Consider the following 27058-nt stretch of genomic DNA (forward strand, 5'->3'; position numbering starts at 1 on the left):
GAAGGAAGGAAGGAAGGAAGGAAGGAAGGAAGGAAGGAAGGAAGGAAAGATGGAAGGAAGGAATTCCTTGTTTCCTCATAAAGCTTGGGGCCCAGCAGGGTAGCATAGGAGGTGTTCTGGTTTCCCAACCTGGGAGCTCTCTGAAATGCCTTCCTTTGGGGTTTTTATGGAGGTCTCATTACATAGGCATGACTCATTAAATCTTTGGCTATTGGTGACTGAGTCGACCTCCAGCTCCTCTCCCCTCCCTGAAAATCAAGAGTTTTCATGCTTGGTTCCCCTGGCAACCAGCCCCCACGCTTAGTGCTTTCCAAAAGTCACCCCAGTATATAAGCCCAGTTGTGGTGGAAAGGGGCTTGTTATGAACAAGACACCATTTCACCTTTGTGGATTGATGTACCAAATATTATAATAAAAGATGCTCCCATTGTTCTTATTGCTCAGGAAATTCCAAGGGTTGTGGGAACTGTAAGCCAGGAACTGGATAAAGACCAAATATATATGAGAAGTATATTTTGGTGATCTGAATGACCAAATACACCTTTCTTACAAATCACAGTGTCACAACATTGCATATTCCTCTCATTGTAGCACATATCTTTCTTTTTGGTAAGTCAAATGTTTCCCAAACACTGTCTTTCCCAACTCCTTAAAAGAACATGTTCTTGTTCAGTCTTGTGTCCTTAGTACTTAGTGTTTAACATACGGTTGGGACATAATGAAGTTTGAATGAGTGAATGAGTACATGTGTTACACAAACAATGAAGAAGGCAAATAGGCAAGAGAATGTGAACATGTGAAATACAAAATACACCACGGAATGCTTCAGGCTGTGCAAATCTGGACCTTCATATCAGCCATTCCTTCTAGCTTGAATGTTCTTTTATTTGTCCCCACCCTCACCCCCAACTCCTCATCTGGGTTTTCACTCTTTGACACTCACTTTAAATATCTATTTGCTCACTTCTACACACACACACACACACGTGTATATACACACATGTACGTGTGTGCCAAGGCAGTCTTCCCTTTCCACGTTCTAAAGACTTTTCTTTGTACTTCCACAGCGTCCTGTGCACACCGTGGTTGCAGCCCCTAGCACATCATACTAGAATGATTGTTTATTTGCTCATCATTGCCACTTGACTATAAACCCCGTAAAGGACAGTGTCTTCATCTGTATCCATATCCATATGTCTAGCCATCAGCACAATGCCTAGTGGTAGTAGGCACTCCACAACAGTTTGAAATAATGGGTAAGAGACTGAATGAATGGAAGAGGCTCTCCATTCTGGAAAGTCATCTTAGCATATCTTTTTGTTCCCAATAAGAGGCCAATCAAGCACATGTATTGGTAACTCCTGTAGAAAATGAAATTAATGATTAAATATTGAGATTATTGCCTATACAGGAAAATAAGAATTGGAAACAGTGATGCTTTAATCCATGGACATGCCTCAGGCAGAGAGGACTCCAACACACCTTTTCCTCTTTCCATCTCACCCCGGATCCTGTGTCAGTAAAAAATGTTTTCTTCCTAGGGGCACCTGGGTGGCTCAGTTGCTTGAGCACCCGACTTCGGCTCAGGTCATGATCTCAAGGTTTGTGAGTTTAAGCCCCAGCATCGGATCCTCTGTCCCCTCCTTCTCTGCATCTCCCTCACTTGCACGCTCTCTCTCTCTCTCTCTCAAAAATAAATAAAACATTAAAAAAAAGTGTTTTCTTCCTTCTCAACCTAAGTTTCCCTATATTGTTCTCAGATGCCACACATAGGTCTGTCTTCCAGAAATCATCCAGTAATCTCCTGCTCATGCAATGTGTATATGTCTCATGTCCTCAGAATCTTGAACCACAACTGAGTAAGCTAAACACACACACACACATGCACACAACAAACAAAAAAACCCAAACAAAACCCTAGTTTTATGGGAAAATGGGTGCTCATGGGTTGGCATTCCCATTTTGACAGGGATCTTGACTAATATGATGGCTTTTCTCAACATGGGACTTTTAAGAAATCCTCAAATGTCTCTGCTGGGATGAGTTCCTTCTTAACACTAGAAAGGTGAGAAAGCTTGGCGTTTAGGGCAAGACTTTGAAGCCAAGCTGCATGGGTTTGTATCCTAGCCCTTCCACTCTCTCACCTGACCTTAAGCAACCTCACTGATGCCCAAGGTTTCTATCTGTAAAATGAAATAATAAGACTTATCTCACAAAATTGCTAGGAATATGAAACGGATTAGTAAAAGTAGGATATTCAGAAGAGTGCCTAGCAAGTAGTCAGTAATTTTCTGCTATTAATATTTTCATTTTCTGTTATTAGAACTGGCTCTGAAAGAACCTGAAGGGAAAAATGTCCAAAGTAGTAAAGGGATAAGAGAGAACACTTACTGATTTGGTTGTTCAGCTTGAATGCAATGTCCAGCTGCAGGATAAACAGCATGAATTGGAACCAAGGACTCATCTCCATGGAGGGAAGGGGAATGTGGACAGAAAACACAATGTCATTGGCTTCAATTTCCCTTGGAATTGCTTCCTCAATGTCTCGGATCTTGTCGCATTGGTTGGGTCCCCAAGGCATTAACCATTTTGTCTTGTGATGGTTTTTACGGACATCCACACATTTCACTGACATGTAGGACACTGCTGTCGTGGGCCCTGGAGCTGAAAAGAAAATGTTTTCTGATTTAAAAAAATCATCCACTGAAGTGCTCATTTTTTGGCTAACATTTGTCCCCAATTTTTATATCGCCTTCTATAATTGGGATCAGTAATATCTAGGGATCCCCCAAATCCAGGTGAGGATCCTTCAGTGACCTCCACAGGTGTCATAAAGTATCTCTAAGAGCCTTCCCATTATGTCTTCAATCACCATCACTTTTATGGAAAGAATGTATTTGTAACCACTTTGGTTCCGTTACTTCCTTACTCCAAACAAATGTCACAAAAATCAACTGTGCTTCAGTTCCCACAGGCCTCAGGGCTTGGAGGGTTCTGGGACTTCACAGAGCACAGTGTCTGAAGTCAGAAGTCCTGCGTCTGAAGCCTGGTTGAACAACTTACTGTCAGTTCATCTTGGGTAAATTGGTTCAATCTAGTGGTTTCAGGACACTCATCTGAGAAACAAGATGGTTAGTTTCTAAGATTGACCAAGACAGTAGGTTTCTAAGATTCTCCTTAGTTCTAACCCTGCTTTTGATCGAGAGAGAGAACTATGTTGACCTCAGGCCCTCACTTAGTATGGTACCTATCAGAGGTAGAAACTGAAACACTGACTGCTACTTCAGAGATCTATAAAAGCCATGCTTTTGATCTGTGCATTTCAATAGACATCATCACACCTGAACTACGTAACATTAAAAAAAAAACCAAAACACTGTTTTGTGATTGTAAAACAGTTAGGTGATTATAAAACAAAATCTGTAAAATACAGAAATCTTAAAGTTCAAAACAACATTCACCCAAAATCCCACTAGAGGGAAGTAACACTGTTGGAAAAATATCAAAATACTGTCTTTTCTATGAGTGTGTAATTAGATAAAAAATTACAAACGAATTATATGACTTTAAAATACATACATATTAACATATATTTCTATAAAACAGGATCACAACATACATAGGTTTGTAGCTTTTTCTTTTCATTCACTTAAAGAAGCAGAGCAGTTCAGTGGTGAGTACCACCAGCTCCAGGCCAACCTGCCTGGTGCCCCATCCTGATTCCCTAATTCCTACCTGTGTCACCACTCATTCACACTAAGAGATTTTTGGGTGAATTACTAAAGCTCTCTATGTGTATTTTTTCATCTCTTAAATGGCAATAACAATAGTATGTACTTCTGGGGCACTTGGGTGGCTCAGTCGGTTGGGCGTCCGACTTCAGCTCAGGTCACCATCTCGCAGTCTGTGAGTTCAAGCCCTGTGTCAGGCTCTGTGCTGACAGCTCAGAGCCCGGAGCCTGTTTTGGATTCTGTGTCTCCCTCTCTCTCTGCCCCTTCCCTGCTCATGCTCTGTCTCTCTCTCTCTCTCTGTCAAAAATAAATAAACATTAAAAAAATGTTTTTAAAAACAATAATATGTACTTCTGTGAGTCATTGTATACATTAAAGGAGTTAACATGAAAAGTATGTACTGTGAACAGTGTTTGAGCACATGAAAAGTACAAAAATTAGCTATTACATTTTTATATGATTAAAAATTTTCAACCAGTGTTTGCAAAATAATCAGTCACATAACACCAAATTTAATTTCTCAAAATCCCCCTCGCTTATAAAGGTTGTCTATAAATAATTATTTGCCTAATATTTTTTGCTAGTAACTTACCTTAACTTTCCCATCTGCTGTCTAAATTTGTTTATGGCATACTTAAATCTAGAGAAGTTCCAGATTTTATGTAGAATGTCTGTTTTGCTTTTTCTCATGATTTTGTGCTTAGACTTTCTTTATATCCAAATTCAATGAACAGCCACCTTTATTAATTTCTAGTTATTTTTTTTACAATTTCTTTTTTTCTTAAATATTTAAATAGTTGGTCCATATGAAATTTGTTTTGATGTAAAAGATGAAGTGAGGTTCTAAGTTTTATTTTTTCTAAATATTTAAATTATTCTTTACTGAACGGACTCTCCTTTCTTGTTGATTTAGGATACTGTCTTTATCTCATGTAAACCAAATAGATGTTTTTGGGAAACCTGCTCCATATCATGTATTGGACTGTCACATCATGGCTCAATACAACATTGTTTTGAATCCAATAAAATGATGGTTTGTATCAGTATCTGGTAGGGTAAATCCCCTCCACAAATCCATTCAAGTTTATCCTTTTTATCCTTTCGCTGGGATTTGACTGAAATTGCATTAAATCTACAAATGAATGTGGACAGAATTGGCATCCTTTCTCAACATTTAGTTTTCCTATCCAAGAACAACGATTGCTTCTCCATTAACTAGAGTTCATGTTTATATTTCTTTGAAAATTTTCAGTTTTCATCATGTGGGTCCTGGTATTACAATATATTTTTAAAATGTATTTATAAAACTTATCTCTGGAAATGAGCAGGGAAAGGAAAACATTATAAATTATGCAAGTTTAAACATCTAATTCTGTGCATATAATTGGTATACCATACTTTCAGACCTTTTAGGAAGAGAAATCATTTCTTTTGTAATAGAGATCAGATAACACCTAGAGAAATATGTAAAGCAAGAGGAAAGTCACTTAGGAGGCAAAAGGGTACATTATTAATATTTGCCCTGCTTCTAATGCTCAAATACACATTTTTCTATCCCTAAATATCTGTCCTAATGGTAAATTTTGAGTAGTAAAATGTTATGTTTGCAGAGAGTTGGGGCAATGTACACAAAAACTTACCCAGAAACACAGCACAACTGAACTCTAGCTGAAAGTCTTTCAGTACACCACAGAAGCACCACAAATCCATGCAAGGGAAGGTTTTCTTTAAAACCCAAAGCTGTGGGGCGCCTGGGTGGCTCAGTCGGTTAAGCGTCCGACTTCAGCTCAGGTCACGATCTCGCGGTCCGTGAGTTCGAGTCCCAAGTTGGGCTCTGGGCTGATGGCTCAGAGCCTGGAGCCTGCTTCTGATTCTGTGTCTCCCTCTCTCTCTGCCCCTCCCCTGTTCATGCTCTGTCTCTCTCTGTCTCAAAAAATAAAAACGTTAAAAAAAAAATTTAAAAAAATAAAAAAACCCAAAGCTGTATCATGAAGACATTTTACATGTAATCCACATAAAGTCAGACTTCTAGCTTATTAGAAATATGAATCAATCAAACTTTGGTTATGCTGACTCAGCCAAATAGCCCTCTGACATTAGAAAAACTAAATGGCACATTTAACTGAATGCTTTTTAATGTGGCTGGAGAAATAAACAGGGAGACAAAAGTCATGAATTCTGTTTTTGGCTAACATACTCAAACTGACTATTTGCTGCAGAAAATAGTTACCACATTTTAAAACTTCGATTCTTCTAAAATGAACCTAACCTTTTTTAATTTCTTTCCCCCCCCCCCCCCCCCATGTGAAAAACAAGTCTCTCCCTCCTTAGACCAAAATGAAAAATAACTAGCTGAGTTCCTCAGCTAAGCTCCAAAACCACATTCCAAACTTAATAACAGAGAAGCTGAACACTTTACGGGCACAAAGGCTGCATTTTTAATGGACACAGTGAACGCCTGCCTTTGTAGCGGCCTGAATTATTTTCATTCTTTCATTAGTCTAGTGTATCTTGCATAAAGAAAAAAAATCCCAGGAATACTAATATTTTCATAAATCTCATGGCAATGAACTTAGAGAAGCCTCAAGTGCATCTCAAGTTATACTATGGGAATCACAAATATTTTTCTACACATGAATAAATAAATAAATTTTGAGACTAGTCTCTAGTCTCAAAAACCTTTTACATACCTTAAATACCTAAAGATAATTCAGCATCTTCAATTTTTCCAGTAGTGCTCAAAACACAAAATATTTGTATTGTTTGAGAAAGTAAAAAAGACATTCTGATATTCAAACATGGACAGTTCATGTTCTCGCAATAATATATTTACAACTTAGGACAATCTCCTACAACAGTTAAAAGTGAATTCCCAGGTGTTTCTTTAGGTAGAAAGCCTATCAGAGAACTAAAAACAAAGATAATACCTAATAGAAAGTGTTTTCACTAGCTACAGACAAAATTGTGACTACATGCATCGTAAAACAGTGTCTAAAATTTTAAAAAAGTTTACTTTCTGTCTTTAAATAAAAAAAAAAGAAGTATGAAGGATATTACTGTAAGAGAAAAGAATAAAATGGAAGATGTTGAAATTATCTGCAACCTTTGAAGAAGCCACAATCAACTAACAGGTATATGTAATGAAGGCCCTACTTAGTCACTAGCGTGGTTTAAGGATTAATAGAGTTTGTATATTTAAGAAGGGGCTGGATGGATTCAGGTCAACAAACTGAGTCATGTTTGCTCAGGTGAAAGCTAAAAATAACCACTCCTCAGTATTCCTAGGATAGTAATGCAATATCACCCAGCTGCCTCAGCACACATTATAAATGTCCCCTCTACCCATCCATAGCATTTACTTGGGGAGAAAAAAAATGGGCCAAAAGCTACTTTAACATAAGGGCAATTTAGTAGTCAGAGCAATCTGGCCAAAAGTGAATTTGCCCAGGCACTGTGGATTGGTTAACTCGTGGTAGCTTAAGACCGCATTTAGATCATGCAAAGAAGTCATAAAACCACAAGTTATTCATTGAAAACTCTGACCTGTTTTGAGTTCAGCTCCGTTTACTATGTCAAACATGGGCCATTTTTTCTTTCCTTATCTGGCAGTATTTCCTATTCAACTGCCAGTATTTTTGGCCTCCTCTACCTCTCTGCTACCTCCTCTACCTCTCTGCTACAGTACAGGAATTGTGAAATGTGATACTACATGACATTTAATTTTAAAGGTATATGAAATCAATAAGACTTCTAACTCGAGGTGGTGAAAAACTGCACAAACTCATCTTGAAACTTCTTTGAAAATTCAGTGGCTCTTCAATTAACATAAATTACAAAGGTTCATACTACATTCACCAAATATGTCAAGTACCTACTTTGCACTAGGTACTCTTCGATGCTACAGTGAACCCAATAGACATCAGCTTTCCAGCCATGTGAAATGTACAAATGATGGGGTTAACGGGCAATAAATAATTCACAGTAAAAAGTAATTATAATTTCGGATGCTACATTTATCCTGACATTACCTGAGAAAGGGCAACAGAAAGATACTTGGGAGGTAAGAGAAATGAATTCGCTAGAATGAGGTAAAAATTCCAGTCATCATTACAACATAACCTTGAGTAAAAATGTAAGTGAACAATGACTAAACCTGTACTCCTTTTGGAACAATATTCATTGACTCCAGCCAGCTTCCTGTTATAGCATCTCAAATGGCTGTCCAGTTTACAAATTACCATCTAGCCAACCACTACCGCTATCATGCTCAAAGTTGAGTCAACATCAAATCATTAGCCCCTACTCCCTCCAGAACCTGTCATTAAAGAGTTGGACAGAGATACAAGACTTAGTTGGCTCCTAGAAAAGTTAAAATAAAATTAAAACAACATGCTAACATGACACATGGTCTCCGTTTAAGCCAGCACAGACTATTTCTTTCTTTGCTTTATTACAAGTAAAGAAGGTTCCTTTAGCAATTATCTAGGAATATCATTATTATGCGGGCATTGTGCTAACTAAAGATAGAGTCAAATGACAGTCCCAGACCCTGAGTTGCTCACAGTTGAGTGTGGGAGGCTGAGAAGTTGGCAGAGAAGTACATCCTGATTGAAACTTGCTTGGACAGAGGTTTGCGCAGGATGCACCAGCAGTAAAGAGGGGTGGGGTTGGCGATACTACTTCAGGAGGCCTGGACTTAGCCTTGAAAGAGAGCACGTGTCAGTTGGCCAGAGGGAAAAGGGGGACAGCCGAGTGGGGAAGACACTGAAGAAGAGCTTGTGCCAGATCACAGGATATCTAGCAGATCATAGTAAGTTCTGCAGATGTCTGAGTTTGAGTATTAAAATTTATAAAGAGATCATTTGATAGTTGAAAATGTAGCCTCAGCCTAACTTTGTGTGCTTCCTCTAATTAGCGGCATCCTTCTACTAGGGTGCTTCGGCTTCTGCTCCCTATCAGCTGTGCTCCACTCTACAGAGCGATGTAAGGAAGAATAAAGAAAGATCCACAAATAACAGAGAGTTTGTATTTAGGGGGCTCTTTCCTTCTGAGACACCATCTCTGTCCTGTAGGTAGCCACGAGGCTAGCCATGAACTCTCCTGGAAAGAAAAGGAGGAGGGTGGTGGGGAGGGAATGGAGAAGGTCTGCCTTCTATCCTGGCAACTGGGCCTTCCGGGAGCCCCTTTGAAGTCTAGATCACCAAAACCAGAGGAATATATTCTTCTTGCAACAAAGGTGATATTTAAAGATTAATCTGCTTTGGGCTATAAGGGGAAGCAATGTGCAGAACAGACCAGTTAAAAGGGTAAGTCATGGGGCACCTGGGTGGCACAGTCGGTTAAGCATCTGACTCTTGATCTCAATTCAGGTCATGCTCTCACAGTTCATGAGTTTGAGCCCTGCATTGGGCTCTGGCCTGATGGTGCAGAGCCTTCTTGGGATTCTGTCTCTCCTTCTCTCTGCCCCTTCCCCACTTGTTCTCTCTCAGGCTCTCTCTCAAAATAAGTAAATAAACTTAAAAAAAAAAAGAAAGAAAGAAAACTGCATGTAAAAACAAGGTAAGTTATGTTTATGAACATTAATAATCAGAACTCCTCAGTTTGAAAAAGTAATGACTTTAGGTAAAAATGGTCAAATATATTTAAGAAATATTTCAGAGAATTTTACTTTCACCATAGCAATTAGCTGACAGAAATGAAAACAAAACTATACACCCTGATTTAAACAATGTATACATAATTGATAACAGATACCTTCTTCTACTGACTCAAGGAGGTTGCTCTAACTCTTGAAATCTAGTGACAGTTAAAAATCTGCTGTCATGATCTTCACACCCATAAAAATACAAATGCTTGGTTTATTTATCTGTGTTTTATAATGTCATTTATTTATTTTCTACCTCATTCCTAAAAGATTTTGGATATTAGAAAATAGAAAGTAGATATTAGACTTCATTTAAAACAATTTTTTAAATGTTTGTTTCTTTAAAAAAATTTTTTTAATGTTTATTTTTGAGAGAGAGAGAGAGAGACAGACAGACAGACAGCGTGTGAGTGGGGGAGGGGCAGAGAGAGAGGGAGACGCAGAATCTGAAGCAGGCTCCAGGTTCTGAGCTGTCAGCACAGAGACCGACGTGGGGCTCGAACTCATGAAACGTGAGATCATGATCTGAGCCAAAGTTGGACGCTTAATGGCCTGAGCCACCCAGGCACCCCAATGTTTATTTATTTTTGAGGGAGTGAGAGAGACAGAGCATGAGCAGGGGAAAGGCAGAGAGACAGAGAGAGAGAGAGAGAGAGAGAGAGAGAACGCACAGGCGAGAGAAACACAGAATCCATAGCAGGCTCCAGGCTCCAAGCTGTCAGCACAGAGCCTGAAGCAGGGCTCAAACCCATGAACTGTGAGAGCATGACCTAAGCCGAAGTGGGACGTTTAACCAATTGAGCCACCCAAGTGCCCCAAGACTTTATTTTTTTTTAATGTTTAACCGTGAGATCATGACCTGAGCTGAAATCAAGAGTCAAATGCTTAACTGAGCCACCCAGGCACCCCTGGACTTTATTTTAAAAGAAGAATTGAGGCTGATTTAAAAGGAGAGGATTAATGTTGGGGGCACACTAAGAATTACTTGGCTGCAGTCCATATCTAGAAAAGTAGAGAACAAAAGCAGTAGCTGGATAATGTAAGCCTCCACAACATTCACCTGAGCTACAAAGCTAAATAAAGGTGGCTAAAAACTACTTTTCCCTTTGTAATGTAGAGGAATTTGTACTGTTTCACAATGAAATGGATTTATAATTCATTAAATATCAGACACTCAAATTGCTTCTATACTTTGCCTATCTGAATATCTATGTTTGCCTTAATGAGAACTTATATGAAATGTATTGGGTATTCGGGCCCTTGGATAACTCCAGGGAGTGTTGAGGATTTTTTGATGTGTCTCAAGGAGAGGAGCAGAAAAGAAAGGAAAAGGAACATAGGTGGCAGAAACCAAGGAGACCAGATAAATTTCTGTTATTTGTACAAGTACAGTTTTTATCCAAAGGCCCCCGAAAGCACTTATTTAACCTAAAAGAAACTTCAGCTAAATTTAGAAATTAGCTTTTAAATGTGTTAAATTGAGTTCCCTCAGAGATTCTGTCTCCCTTTCTCAAGCTCAAAAACCTCCTGCTTTATTTCTAGTTAAAAGGAAACATGTGGGGTATACTGTACAAACGAAGTAGCCAGATCATATTATCTGGTTGAGTTGGGAGGTTTTTAGACGACTAGCAATTCTTTGAGCCAATTCTGCTTACCGTTCCCTCCAGGTCAGTTCCTAAAAAGATTTCTTAGTATCTGCTACAGCAGGTATCCAAGTTGTAGAATGTCCCATTATAATGACAGTTTCAAAAGTTTTAGCTAAAGAAAGTGTAAATACTTGTGTTAAACTGACTTAGTGCCTCGGAATTAACTGACTCAGTCTGTTAATTCCTCTACTGAAATTGCTCTGAAGTTATAATGGTCAGGACATTCACTCCACTTCTGCCACTGACTTTGAAAATGAAATTCTCCTATATTTCAACCATACCAATTAAATCTCACTAGATTACTAAGTGAAATATTATTTCACAATTCAATCTCAATTACTGGGCAACTGAAAGTGAGTCTAGAGGGCCAAGACCTGGAGAGGTGATTTTCTGAATTATCCTAGCTATGCCCTGGTGCATGTAATGGGGTATGCTAAGTGAAATGTAATTCGTTCTTGCCAGCAATTTTCAGTAAGTAGTTAATTATGCTAACATCTGTTCTAGGAAAGCTAAATTTTTAAACACAGCAGAACATTCCTCTAAACTACTACCACCAAAACACACAAACACACATACACACACACCACACAGCCAAGCTGCATGCAAAGTAATTTGTACCGCACGCACAAAAGTCAAGCACTTACTAATAGGTCCCTACCACGTAAACTCACGCATAAATGACACAGCCATTTTGACGGCAAAGTTTCAGAAATTACAGCACATGCTCGTGTAATTCATTCTGATAAAAAAATATTGAAAAATATTATATGTTTTACATCTCAGGCTGATGAGGATTTTAAATGCTTGGCCTGCAAACTCCATTGTTCTGGAGCCAAAGATGTAACAGCTTTGAAGAATAGAAGAATTACTCTATATTTGTCAGAACCTACGCGGCAAGCAAGCAGCACCACTTGGCTTCCATTATTTGCCTGGCTTGGATCCCGTGGAAATGAGGAACGTTGGAACCAAGAGGAAAAAAATTAGAGTGCTTTGGGACACAGAGCCAAACTCTTACATAGTATCTGAAATGCTGTGGTAAACATGAGATTACTTTAGGCTCAAGACTGGTGTAGTTTTGGCTTGGAGGGGGGGGGGGGGGTGGTTAAAAATCTTTATGAAAAAAAATAAAATGCACATAAACAGCCTGGCACCAAAGGGTACATAAAATCTGTTGACCATTAGACGTGCTAATTGGGAGAGAAATCCCAAACCCTGAATTCAGATTAAAAACCTGACCCCCACCTTTAACATCTAGCAGCAAAGAAAAACTAAATCACTTCAATGTAAGTACATCAAATTACTTTTTCTAACCTCTGTCTGTGAAAAATGCCTGCAATTACTATTTCTCCATCACTCCAGAAATACTCAAAACAGTAAAAATTAAATGCACATGAAGTAAACACAAAAGACCTCCACAGAAAAACCAAATGGCTCATCTGTTGATGTTATTGCTCACTGCTCGGCTAACCAGTCATCTGGGCTGAATTTTTGAGTTTGTGCCAGTGCTTCAAAATCAGCCACCTTTTAGCCAAAAGGCTGTGGAATGTAGCCAAGACCACCTATGGAAAGTGAATTATAGCATCTTATAATTTACTACCTTGGCTATGATCTCATAAACCCAGCATGGAGGATGAACCAGCTCTTGTGTGGGAAATCTCTGAGCCCTGGGAGGGGTCCCCAAAGCTGCTCTGGCAGAGCTGCACCCATAGGGGTGACAAAAAGGTGGGCAACTGGCCCCACTTCATGAGCAAGCTCGCCACCGGCACATTTTGGCATTAAAATTTTAGGGTTAGGAAAGCCCCAAATTAAACATGGTAGGAGAAACAGCTGCTTTGTTCTGGAGTACCTGTCACACTCTATAAATTTCACACAGTTGTTACTTCTAATTGATTATTCATAAATCACAGATATTCTCCTTTTGTCAATATTGTCACAAACACTAACACAAACACTAACTAATATGTGGACTGCACATTACATCGTACAAAGCACTTTTCACATGCTTGGGTCATCAAATCTTCACAGTAAACAGATAAATCATTACAATGACCCCTACCGCGCAGGAGAAGATTGATGGGTTGTGTCCCACCAGCAAGTGGCAGAGCTCAGACTAAAACCACCAATGCTCCTTCCACTACATCACATTGCCTCTCCATTCATTGCTTGATTATTAGCTCACACTATTAATTAGCTCTCTCAAATTACCTGAAAGGTAATGTGTAGAGCCAAGAGATGGATGAGAAAGACTGACTGGGGCCATCGGGAACTTTCTGAAGCTCCACCAACAAGACACTACCCAGCGTTGGACTGGGCACCACATAAAGGGAACCATCAGGATAGCTCATTTGGGAGACTCAGTCGGTGACAAAGTACCTCCAGAGAGTACCACAAAGGCGTGGTGGAAAGAAGTTCCCAAAAAGCACAGACAGAAACTAATGGCTACTCTCCCATAACTTACTGGGGTTCAGATTCTAGGCTAGAATTTCAGCCTAGAGAAAATCCAACTCAGGAGCACATGACAGAGCTGCCATGGATGACTCTATGACAGATCTTGTAGGCAGAATAAGGGCCAAGGATACAAGTTAGAGGTAGGTTAGACAATTTGGGTAAGCAAACAATGGCACAACTTGACTCAGGAAAGGGCAAGTTCTCCATCCATGGAAACATTCAGGAAGTCACCAAATAGATAAAAGCCCGAACTAACGAAGGTTTTCTCAGCGACACCAAAATGATAAAGTCTCCCATTCACACATGTGAAATACTAGGGAATGGAGGCTGTACGGCCCAATAGAAAGCTTCATGCAATTTATTGATTTATTTTTCTCTCTATTCTGTTGTTCAGAACGCAAAGCAATTAAAAAAACAAAAGGGGGCATTGGCATTCTGAAGGGTCAGAACTTCAGTGCTGGATAGTACAAGCTAAGGTCAACAAGGCTTATTAATGGCTTTATCTGGAATTTCACAAATGCCAGGAATAATCCCTGATTATTCAAAGAAAAGGTAAGACCTTAGAACTTCTGAATTCCCTAGAATTGAAGGCAGAGAGGTAAATTTTAAGGGTAAACTGCAAATTTAACAGTCATACTCTTAGGAAATGTTGGGTTTTTTAAAAACCCTGAAATAACAAAATTAAGTAAAATCACCACACGGCTGTTAAATATTTTAATATTTTCATTAGTTCTAGGTTCTATCTCAAGTGCCACCTCCTTCATTCAATTTGTTAAATGCCTATAATGTGCCAGCACCTGAGGCCTTCACCAATATCCCTTCGGTAACAAATGATCCTTACTTCCTCTGATGCCAAGATCATCTGGTCTATGTCCTTATTATAGCATTCCACTTTATTTGCAAACATATCTTCTGAACCCTACAGAATTACAAGCTCCTGAGAGGAGAGACCACATTTTTATTGCTCCTTGTGACACCAAGCATAGAGATTTGAACATGTGCATCCTCCAAACCTGAATTAAAGGGTCTTTTTGTCATAATAAACATATTAACATTAAATTATGCTGATTTAGGGGCACCTGGCTGGCTCAGTAGACAGAGCACATGACCCTTGATCTCAGGGTTGTAAGTTCAAGCCCCACATTGGGTATAGAGATTACTAAAAAGAAATTAACTTTAAAAAACCCAAACAAATAACAACAACAACAACAACAACAACAAAATGAACTTTTCCTAAACTGAAATACTATCATCCCAGTCCACAGGAAAGAAAGTAAATTTACACATCAAAAGAATGTGTATGAGACAGACAACAGGCAAGCAAAAACATGGTAATTTCTTTGTAAAAAAATTTTTTAAGTTTATTTTTTGAGAGAGAGAGACAGCATGAGTGGGGGCAGGGCAGAGAGAGAGGGAGACAGAGAGAGAAAGAGAGACAGAGAGAGAGAGAGAGAGAGAGAGAGAGAAAGAGAGAGAATCCCAAGTAGGCTCCACACTGCCAGTGCGGAGCCTGACGTGGGACTCGAACTCACGAAACTGTGAGATCATGACCTGAGAGTTGGACACTTACCGAGACAAACCGAGAGTTGGACACTTAACCGACTGAGCCACCCAGGAGCCCTGAAAAACATGGTAATTTCTGAAAAATTTCTCCCAAAGGGATTGTAGCCAACATTAAAATTGTGGGAGCATGTTTAGGCAACTACTCTCAAGCATCTTTTCTGAAAACTGAGGTTCTCAAAAGTAGGACTAACTTATTTGAGTGATTTATCCTATTTGAGTACTGCCCTATGGAGATCAATGCCTGCATGCTAGAAAGAAAACTGGAGACAAAATGAGATAAAATGTTCACACCTTTGCCTTAAATGTATAGAATTCATGGCTGCATATTTGAAGATTTAATGGCAAAATCTATATTCTTAAGAACACACAGAGGGAAAATTCTGGCCATTTCATTAATATCCTCCAAACAAGTCTTATTAGAGAGAAAAGCAAACACCCCTTCTAAAGGCATCAAATCCTACTTTTGAGGTCAAATCTACAAAATAGGCCCAGACAGAAATTTGGGCAAAGCTCAGCTACACGAACGGTTTATTTACCCAGCAGCTCTAAAGGCATTTTTCTCACTGGTCTAATGAATCATATATGGAAGTTCCCAAAGAACTAGCAAAGAAAAGCAATGGAAGACCCGGTGTGAAGGAACTGTGGAGCATGGGATGGGTACCAGACTTTTTGAGACGACACACAGGAATTCTGAATGGTGACAGGTAGATGCAATCATGAGTAGGAAGGAAGCACTATTTAGGAGGAAGAATTTACAGACCCTATTGATCCGTGTGGGATGTGAGTGAGAAAGAGAAGTCAAGGATGTTCCCACGTTTCTTGCATGGGTAGCAGATGGATGGTAATGTTATTTGCTAGGAAAGGAATCAAAGGAAAATAAATCCTGTCACAGGTAGAATATGTAGAAGCTGACATCTTGTTACAGAAAACAGCTCAGTTTAGAGGGGGCCAGAGGGAAGGGGTTACAGATAAAAGGTCAAATACGTGAATGATGGAGATTTGGAAGAGAAATTAGATTTATTCTAGGTAGTCCCAAAGTTGCAGGTTCTAAGGAAGGAAATCTGAGATCAGTAAAATCTGAGGATCCTAAGGTAACCAGTTGAAGACAATGAACAGCCCACACCTGTGTGCATACGGGTGTTCCTGCCGGTAACACTTGGTGAGTGCAAAGCGTGCAGAGGACATTAGAGCACTAGATGGGGAGGAAAAAAACAGCCTGTAGGGCTTTCTTCAGCATTAACATTCCATGACACCCCTTCACACATTTACCATTCCAGTTTGGGGCCACAAACTGGTCTGCTATTCCTGAACTACTGCAGATTTGAGAAGAAACTTGGCAGAATGAATTATCCCACGAAGCAGGATTGCTGAGTTCTAGCGCTGGATATATGACTAACCAGGCAAATTATTTGATCAACACTGGGTCCCAGTTCTCTCAACTGTGAAAGGTGGTATTTTAACTGTTAGTCACTTCTGACTTAGAAATTCCATGAGTCTTAAGGGAATGTCTATATGTTATGGCAAAAGTCATTCTTTTAAGGTTAAAACATATCCTTTTAAATTAGGGTCAATTTATATGCCAAGAGTAGAGGCTGCCAAGCCTTGTCCATCTAGGCCCGTTGTCCCCTCATTTCCTTTGGATGTTCACATCTGTTAGAGGAAGAGACCTTAGTCATCCTACTCTGTTCTTTTGCTGTTAGGGGTCAGAAGGGTCTCTGGGTGTTTTCTATCTTCCAACTACTGGTGAGACCACTGAACTGAGCTAGAAAGCAAGGGCAAACAAGAGCCAACTGTAAAACTTCATATTGATGTATTCAGCATGATGAAATGTATCTCCATAATATAAACCATGGGAAGGTGGGTCCAATCCAATCATAATGAAATTGTTTAGTGGATGAAAAAGCAAAACTCCACTCCAGCTTCCAGCCAGTGGCCCGTACACTCACAGTATACTACAACACAAAGACATTCCAATACAATGAAATAATCTGGAGCATGTCCAACCTCTATTTTTCAGGATGATAGAAATAAGCTCACCAGAGCTGGGTCTATTATTCAGAAGAAATGGAAGTTGTGGCACACACTGCCCTAAGCCAAAAGATCATTGACAAAATTTGCTAATGAGACATCAACTCCTAACATTCATTCGAATTTTCCATTTAAACTGTTGGATTCTTAATATGTTTCAAAATTTACCCAGATTACTCTTTACACAAAACTACTCCACAGGAGAAAAACAATGATCACAATGCAGCAAGGGAACTGCTTTTACAGGAAGGTTCTTTATGTTGCTGAAGAAACACGAAATAATCTACAAGATCAGAATGAGAGAAGTTAAAAGCAAAAGCTGTCAATGCAAAAACAAAAACAAAAAACCCCCAAACCAACCAACCAACCAACCAACCAACCAACCAACCAACCAACCAAACAAACAAAACAAGCAAAACTTGGATTCAAATCCCAGTTCTATTACTTACTAGCAATTCAGTTGGGGAACTTACAGAGCTTTACAGAATGCCAGTTTCCTTTTTGTAAAATCTTACTAGGAGTTCCCACCCCATAGATTTCTTGTGAAGATTAAATAATTAATAGGAAGAGCCTATTTCAGCACCTTGCACATAGTGAGGACTTAAATGCTAACTTGGGAATAACAATGCTGTCGACAGATGGAGAAGAATAATCTGGTGGGAGATGGCAACATACTGCCCGTTCTCTAGCCTGTCATCTTCCCCTGAGGGATGTATTAACCAACGTTTAGAGAACTAGAAGGTCTGGATCTTGGGTCATTAAAAACAGAGGTTCTCCTTGTCACTCAGTGACTGGCCCCAACTCAGAGATGATTCCATAAAGAACTTTAACTTGCATGTTTCAGATGTCATTCCCTGAGAAATACCAGGAGTATTGTTGTTTGAGGGAGCACAAAATTAGCCCTTAGTTTTCTACACAGTGAAATGGGACTATAATACCTTTTCTCCACAGTTATTTTTATAAACTGTTTTATTTTTATAAACAGTTATTCTTATAAAATAATTATAGCCAGAAATGTTAACACGTCTTCTCTACTCCTTCCCCTCTTCCCTATCTTCCCTACAGATACAGAGAATACTTTTTGCCTGTTCTGTTGCACACCCTCACCTGCCCCTGCCCCCATGAGAGTTCAGCTGTCACTAGATGGACTCTCTGGGTTTTCGTGATACACAATCAAGAGAAAGGGGCCAGTAGAAGAAATAGGCTTAGGCTGGGGAAGCAGTTTTATCAGAGGCGAATCAGTCTTTTAGAGATTTTAGAAGAGAGGCTAGAAGCATCAAAGTGGATGGGAAAGGAAAGGGGAATTTCACCATGTTTTGGCAGTAGAAATAAAGAACTGAAGTTATTACATCATATTAAACTTATTTCTGTTGGTTGTCCGTTTCTGTGACAGAATGACTACATCAAGACTAGACCAATCAGGTCATTCATGTCTTTAGTAGGGTCAGCATAAGAAAATAAGATAACAGGCACAAAAACCTCATATAAACCTTTGGCAGGATTTATTTAACTAGCACATGACATTGGGAAGCTGGAAAGGATTGACATCTTAGAAAGGCACATTAGGATGGTGAGGCTAGACTAAATGAGGTTAGAGCCATAGCTACACTAGTCATCATCTTATTTCAATATTTTGTCTGAAGCCGGGGCTCCTCGTCATCAGACAGTTACACCTGCCAATTCCTTCTTAGTATTCCTGGATGTCTTGCTCTTGTCCTTCTATCTCAGGGTTTCTCAACCTAGGCACTACTGACATTTGGGGTTGGATAACTGTTTGGGGGCCATCTTGTGCACTGCAGGCTGCTGTGCATTGTAGGATGCTAGCTGTTCGTACCACTAGTTGCTAGTAGCATTTTCCCTCCTCCCCCAGCAAGTCATGAAAATCAAAACTGTCTCCAGACATTGCCAAATATCCCCTTGTGGACAAAATTGCTCTAGTTGAGAACCCCTGTTTTATCCCAATCACCCAGGCTTAGAAGAAATATTTATACCTCACAAGCCATTCTGTGACACTCCCTTTTCAGAATTTGCAACTACAGGGATATCAAGTTCTCAACCACTGCAGTTGCCTACCTGCTGGATTGTCTGCATCAGGCTGTCATCTACAAAATATAAATTATTACAACAGCTACTATTTGCTGGAAATTTCTTATGTACCTCGTATTGGGCTAGGGGATTTAACTTGATTGATTTTCATTCTTATACATTAGTGGTAGATATAATCTCCACTTAGAGATAAGTAAAATGAGGCTCTGAAATGTAAATAACTCATCCAAGGTCACAGCCAGTAAGCAACTGAACTGGGGTTTGAACCTAAACTCATCTGAGCCTACAGTCTTTCTTTGTCTCATGCCACACTATGTCTCTTAGTGAGAAAAACCAATGCAGAGAGATATTTGGGAAATGCATTTGGTATAAGGTATAGGAGTTAATATGGTGAGGCCAGTGCACAGAGAATTGCAAAACTCAAGGTTGTGTGCAATAAGCTGACCACCAGAAATACAAATTCTTTTGTTCTAAGGACATTAGCGTGTTGACTTCTAAATTACAGATTTTCTACTGAAAACAGGAAAATGGTGGTTTCCTCTTAAGTAGAAACAACAAGCAGTAGCTGGTTGCCATAGTAGCTGAGATAATCTTGACTGGGAATACAATCACCAAAGAGGGACAGCAAGTATGGTAAGGAGTCTACACCAGAGGTTTTTCACCTAGAAAACGGAAAGTCAACAGACAGAAATGGTAATCATTTTCAGTGATTTCAAAGACCACTGTCTAGCAGAAGGGAAGCACATGTTCTAGATTATTTCAAAAGGAAAACCCAGGATTTGTGAGTGGAAATTACGACGTGGTAATGGAAGCCAGCTTTCCACTAAATGATAAGAAAGAACATTGAACCATCGTAGTGTTTCAACTGGATCAAAAAATTAAACAAGCTGTCTAAAGAACAGCTAACTCATCACTGGAATGGGAGGGTGATGGAGGGAGGCCATCCCTGTTGGGAGACCCCAGTATGGGTGAGGCTGGACTAGACAAATTCCCAGGCCCCTTACAAAACAAGAATCTGTTTCTATGAAGAACCGTGAAATAGTCAATTCCTGTTGAAAACACACAAACAGCACATAGGGGCGGTGGAGTCTCCACTGGGCAGAAAGCATCAGTAGTAGCTACAGACAGGATAGGAGAGGTAAACTCCAATCATGCCTGGGAAGAAAATATTTAGGTGAGATCAGATCAGACTTTGTGGGGGATTTTTCTCCTTCTGCTCTAAACAGATAACCAAGGGATAGGGTATTGGGGGTAAAAAAGAAAAACAGACCAAGAATCAGGCAGCTCTTTTTCTTCTTCCAACCCTAAAACATTGTGGTGCCTCTTTCTTGGAAATTACAGCCACTTCTCACTATTTTGGTTTCAAATTTCCATTTAAAGAAAGTAGGCAAGGGGTGCCTGGGTGGCTCAGTCGGCTAAGCATCCAACCCTTGATTTGGGCTCAGGTCATGATCTCACAGTTCACGAGATCAAGCCCCCTTTTGGTTTCTTCACTGGCAGTGCAGAGCCTGCTTGAATACTCTGTCTCTGTCTTTGTTTCTCTCTCTCTCTCTCTCTCTCAAAAATAAATAAATAAACTTAAAAAAAAAAAGAAAATAGGCAAACACACAGTTAGGGGATAGCTAGAGTTATCATTGATCAGCTGTCTCGTAAAACACTAATATTGTCTTTGGTTTCACTACCCTTGATTCACCCTCAACGAACAATTCATTATAAAACATCTAACCACTAGAGTCAGGGAATGGAGAGAGGACAGGGCTAACCTCAAACTTTCCTCTTGGAAAATCAACCACATTGTAAATTTGCAGGACCGGTCTTGGAAAATTAAATTGTTACAAAGTCAACCTCTGTTAAGGCACACAACTTCCCTTATAAAAGAAAGGTGCTGAAAGCATAACAGGTTTAAAAAAAATTATTCTGATTCATCTTTCCATATTAAATATGAATAATACTTAAGAGAATGTTCCCTATCTCTTCATCTCCAGGGCACTCAAAGCATTTACAGTCTCATTATTTTACACAATGCTGGTTAAGTGGATACCAAAGATTACTATCCTTCTTTGATTTCTAAGAAAGCAACTATAGAAAGATTAAACAAGTAAGTTGTCCAAGGTTCCTTGGTAAATTGTGATGCTTGAAGTTTTCCATTCAGTGCTTATTTTAGGGACTTAGTACTAAAAAGTGATTGGATCTTGTAAACTCCTCAAAACCGCCAAGTCTTACCCATCTCTTCCACATTTCTCACACACACATGAAATTTTCATCATCTAGGGGCGCCTGGGTGGCGCAGTCGGTTAAGCGTCCGACTTCAGCCAGGTCACGATCTCGCGGTCCGTGAGTTCGAGCCCCGCGTCAGGCTCTGGGCTGATGGCTCAGAGCCTGGAGCCTGTTTCCGATTCTGTGTCTCCCTCTCTCTCTGCCCCTCCCCCGTTCATGCTCTGTCTCTCTCTGTCCCAAAAATAAATAAACGTTGAAAAAAAAAATTTAAAAAAAAAATTTTCATCATCTAAGCACAAAGCTGCCACCATGTAGATTTTGGACAAGGGTATCCTACCAGACCAGTGCCATGACTGCAGGAAACTTGGCCCACACCTGAATTGGTTTTCCAATCAGAACTGACCCACTCCTTTATCAAGTGAAGTTGATTCTGCCTGGCTGTGTCTGGGAAATTTTTAACCCCTCAATTAGCTATAACAATTGGTTTAACTCAGACGAGACAGAAGACAAAATAATAGTGGGCTGAAAAAAATGCCTCCACCATTCTGATTACAAAGGAGGCATGATTAACGAAGTTTCCTTTGTGTCCAAGCTCCATTCTGAAAGCCAGAGAAAGAGCTTTCCACTCGCTTTGTTGACTGCTGAGTCTTTACCTACTTGTCTCATCACCCACACAATCTGTTCATAGCCCAGAGAGACAATCCAGCCAGTCTGTGGAGAGTTCCTAAAACATTCATGTCGTGAAAGCAGACAGGATGAACAGGACCTCATCTCAACAAAGGATGATGGGACATTCAGCAAAAGAGTTCACAAAGGAAAATACCGACGGAAGGCCCTGGTGAATGGACCTGCCCACAATGTCTAACATAATGCCTGTCCTTATGGGTATTTGTAAACCTTCTGGTCAATTTACAACCCCCTCCAGGTTTTATCCCCCAAACTCCATTGCTTTTAGAATAAAGGTTTTGGGTTCTTTTTTAATACAATTAACAAGTTAAGGAAGTCCAAAACACTGCTTTAAGGATCCTCCGGTCTCTAAGATCTTTAAACATAAAAACAAAAGTGAGACAAAGATTCTTGTTCCAACTCAACCACCTCAGTAGTTGAGATCATGTGTATAAAACACTTTGCATATTCCGGGCATACAGTAAATGTTCAATTAGTATTTCTTCTTGTAATATGCTGTGCTGTTTTATTAACAATATTCTTATATATATATGTCCTGCATACTTAAATCAACTAAAACACTGCCACTTTGTTTTTGGTGCATTGCAAAAGATAAGCACCATCTTCATCTTCTTCTACATCACTGTCATGGATCCCACAGATCTATGGTCGGTTACAGATGGGATCCTAAAAGCAAACCTTGTCTCACAGCTGGCAAGTGGTCAATTCCCAGACTCGTTCATTTCACATCCAGTGATTTCTTTCCATAACACCACAGATGAACAGATTATCATGTTTTGTGCCTCCTTACATTCCTCAGAATTCAGCAAAGTACTAAAATAGACCTTAATCACCATCTAAACAAATTTCTAATCTGTAGGTAGCCTAAAGATTCTGAGGATTTTCTAATAAAAAGGAAAGAAATGGGTGGAAAGGCCAACATATTTGGCTTTATAAAGGCATGTTTCTATTTGCCAAGGGAAAGCATTACCATGTCCAATTAGCAAATAATAAAGGTAAGAAGAAGCATGGGGATTGAGTGATAAGTCTAAGGAGGCAAAAGAAGCCAGAGTCAGATCTCTTGATACTCTGTTCATACCTTTTTCTATTAAGCTCATTTTTAATTTAGTGCCTTAAACGAGGTGAGTCTTGTTGTGGATTATGCACATCAAGTTGTGTTTCAAATGACCACCCAGACTTCAAAGGCCCAGGTCAAACTCTCTAGTTCTTAAAAAAAAAAAACAAAAAAAAAACAAAAAACAAAAAACAAAAAAAAACAAACCTTTTTATCTGATCTAAAAAATGCTTAGAACACACTCTATTTCACCCAACTTTGACCTTAACGACAAACTGTCTAATGTTATTGATCCTGTCTCTCCAATCAAATTTATGTTGCTCGAAGGCAAAAGCCACGTGTGCACTTCCTTCTGTTAGCCCATCACTAAACCAGTTCAGGGACTACAGTAACATGCTGGCTCATTCTTTGTTCTGCTTCACAGACTCTTGGATGTCCTAAAGAAACCTCAAGCCATTGTAACATCTACTCAAGTTTCCCAACCATCCCCAGAAATACTGCTCTGCTTGGGCAGTCATTAAAGCTTTTCCTATGCCTTCAAGAACCTCATTTTATCTGCTGGGACATCCTGTTGCCATCCATTTCACACAGACATCCAGCTCAGCAGGAGCATGTGTTGCAATGAGCTTCACTTCAAAGCCAACAGCCTGGCCAAGTTCCAGGAAGTGTCACTAATGATCTTCACCAGCCACTTGATGCTCCAACAGTGGTACAATACACACACACACACACACACACACACACACACACACACACACACAACCATTTCCTCTACCACTCTGGTTGGACGAGCTATGCCTCACAAAGGTTGGTTCCATACCTGATTTTATTTTTTATTGTTACAGAAGACTTATTCCATGAAACATGAGCAAACTCCCAAGATACACCTTATGCAATATAGTAATAGTCTCCATCAACCTATCTTTAAACCAAGACACAGAAAGTATATCAGTCTGGAGTCTTTTGGCTGTAAGAGAAATGGAAATCTTGCTCAAAGTTGCTTTAGCAAAAATTAAATTAATAAATCAATTAGCAAGTTGAAGCTGAAAATGTCCAGAGATAGAATAGTCTTTAGATAGTGGTTGTTTTGAGAAATCAAATTATGTGAACAGATCTCGCTTCTCTACAGTCACTGAATTCTACCTTATATTTTATTAGCTTCATTCTCAGGCTTCATTAGAAGGACTCCCAACAGTTCTAGGCTCATATTATCTGGATTGAAGTTCAGTAGGAAAAAGAGAAGACATCTCTCTGTGGCATCCAACAAGTTTCAGAATTCACTGTGAGTAGACTAACTTGAGCCACGTGTTCATTATGGCTTGGTTAACTGATCTTTTTCCTTGGCAGAATCAGGGTCAACCCTGTGGTAAATCTTAAGAAGGAGGTACGGAGTGCCTAGATGAGAGTGAAACTTCACCTGTGAAGTTTATAAGGTGAAGATTCTTTTCAACCACAGATGCAGAGTGGAGAGGAATGAGTGCAACAAGGAAACTCAGGGTCCTTCCATCAACAGAATTAGGCTGAACCATCCTCCCCAATAAGTCTTCCTTCCTTTTATAATCTCTAAGAAGTTATATTACAGGGATAGAAATAAATGAAGGAAGTAACCATGAAGGAAGGTCACAAAAGAATAGCCAGAAAGCATATGAAAAGAGATTCATCCTTACCAATACTCAAAGACACATAAATTAAAAGACATTCTTGGCACATTAGAATTTTTGTCTAAATAAAAACAATGCCCAGTACTGGCTAAGGATGCAGGGAGATGGACACTTCCAGATTTGACTAATGGGTGGCATGGTGATTATCACTGATCTGTGAAAGGCAAGTTGGCAGTCTCAATCAAAATCTTTAAAAATAAGCATGCCTTCTGGGGTGCCTGGATGGCTCAGTAAGTTAAATGTCTCACTTCGGCTCAGGTCATGATCTCACAATTCGTGGTTTTGAGCCCCGCATTGGGCTCTGTGCTGACAGCTCAGAGCCTGGAGCCTGATTTGGATTCTCTGTCTCTGTCTCTGTCTCTCTCTCTCTTTCTCTCTGCCCCTCCCCTGCTTGTGCAGTCTCTCTCTCGCTCTCTCAAAAATAAACAAAGAAACATTTTAAAAAATGACCATGCCTTTTGACCTAAGATAAATTCACAGAAGTAAAGTTTCTAAGGAAATAATTAAGGGTATGAATAAGAATTTAACTACAAGGAAGTCTTCCCCAGTGTTGCTAATATACAGTCCCCACACTGGAAATACCATCTATGTCCACCAATAGGAAATTGGGTAACTTAATTATGGTACATCCATTCCAACAGATATCAAAGCAACATCAAAAATGGCCTTTTGCTGCATATTTACTAGCAGGACATAAATAAGGGAGGAAAGCAGACAGAAGTGTTAATGCAGTGAATGACCACACCATAGCACCATTCACTAGTTAAACCTCGTAAATAACTTTCACTCTCATCTAGGCACTCCGTACCTCCTTCTTAAGATTTACCACAGGGTCGACCCTGATTATGCCAAGGAAAAAGATCAAAACATCTGAATACTCTGAGTAGGCTGAAATTTGTTGTTCCTTCAAAGAGAGATTCCTTCTATATTTGTTTAATAGTTGTTTATGGGAGCAACTGAGTGTTACACCAGGTAAGGTGAAGAAGATGGACCACTGATGGAGTTGATTTTTCTTGGCGACACCTCAAAAAGCAATGCTTGGCTAATATACAGTGACTTCTATGACAAATAATTCTCTGTGTAAAGAAAAAATTAAATTTGACAATAAACTTCATATATTGAAAAAAAAATTAAGCTTTTTTCCCTATCTTCCTCGTATCATCATATAGCAATTAAACTTCAAATCCCCAGAGTAATTCCACCGCAAACAAATCTCACCAAGTCAAACTTTCTCAAACAAAACTCACCACAAACACAGCTATTCTCCCTCTAAGTTTCCATAACTTTAAAATGTGAATATCCCTGGTGAACCAGCGGCCTATCTTGGAGTACCACTGGTAAGGTCAAGTGAGATGATGTCTATGCAAGTGCTTTGAAGACGGATAAAAGCACCATCCAAATGTGAGGTTGTAAGAGTATAAATTCATCACCTACATTTGACATACGTTCAGCAAAACACCTGAGAGTCCATGTCAAGCCTCTGGCTCTACCACCGACTTTATGTTCTTTTCCCATAGTCATCTGTGAAAAACAGATGCTGGCTTGCAAAGTCTCCCTGCAACAGAAGGACAGGGCCTTCTCTACTTTCAGATCGCCCAGAGTGATCACAAAACTATGGTGTTTCTAACTGTTGAAACTGAGGTAATGAAATGATGGAGAGAAATGCCAAAGATAATCCAAGAAGGAGACAGGCATGCCTGGTATCTATGGGAGCCTGCAATGGAAAAGGGCAGCAGCATGAACAAGTACAGGGGTTAATGGTTTTCGTACTATCTCATTCAAGCCACAGCAATTAAAAATCCCAGAAGATGTAAACTTCTGAGAGTGAGAATTCTTTTAGAATTAGCACACAGTACTACTACTAGCAATATGTTATAGAGCTCCAAATATCGTCCCAAAGGAAATCACTGCTTTAAAACAAAAACAAAAACAAAAAAAAACTTGTTTCTTGGTAGCGCTGTGCCTCTGTGCTAGAGACGTATATAGTGTTTCTTCCACAGTCTCTTTCCCATTTTGAAGAACGGTAAAAGTTTTAAATAAAGCATGGATGGATCAATAATAAGTGCACTGAAGTTCTTAAATGCCCTTCTTTTTAAACCTCTACCGCAATTACATCCCTCCCTTGAGGATATTTACAATCCTCTATGACACATGCTCTGTACCTTCTTGGTTCAAGGAAAACACACCTACAGCATTTCAAATTAACTACTGACCCTTACTCTCACACTATAAACAAACCCTTTTCAAAATCTCAATTGCATTGTGTCCACATTGATTAAAGCTTGAAGCCTGGTGACCTCATGTGGTGTTAACTTCTCCCATGCACCAACAGC

At 39.6% G+C, this 27058-nt stretch overlaps 1 protein-coding gene across 3 annotated transcripts in view; it reads right to left on the bottom strand.

Moving 5' to 3' along the window:
- Positions 1-27058, bottom strand: part of WLS (Wnt ligand secretion mediator) — a 100351-nt gene that overhangs the window by 54639 nt on the left and 18654 nt on the right. For all 3 annotated transcript variants that reach the window (XR_005788644.1, XM_040470594.1, XM_040470595.1), the window contains exon 2: positions 2392-2664. Coding sequence is in view for 2 of the 3 variants with exons in the window: in XM_040470594.1 (XP_040326528.1) it covers positions 2392-2664 (273 nt within the window). In the remaining variant the exon portion in view is untranslated. The remainder of the gene's footprint in view (positions 1-2391; positions 2665-27058) is intronic.

This window comes from Herpailurus yagouaroundi, unplaced genomic scaffold, assembly GCF_014898765.1.
Source record: "Herpailurus yagouaroundi ecotype Mexico unplaced genomic scaffold, PumYag 77, whole genome shotgun sequence".
Classification (NCBI taxonomy): domain Eukaryota; kingdom Metazoa; phylum Chordata; class Mammalia; order Carnivora; family Felidae; genus Herpailurus; species Herpailurus yagouaroundi.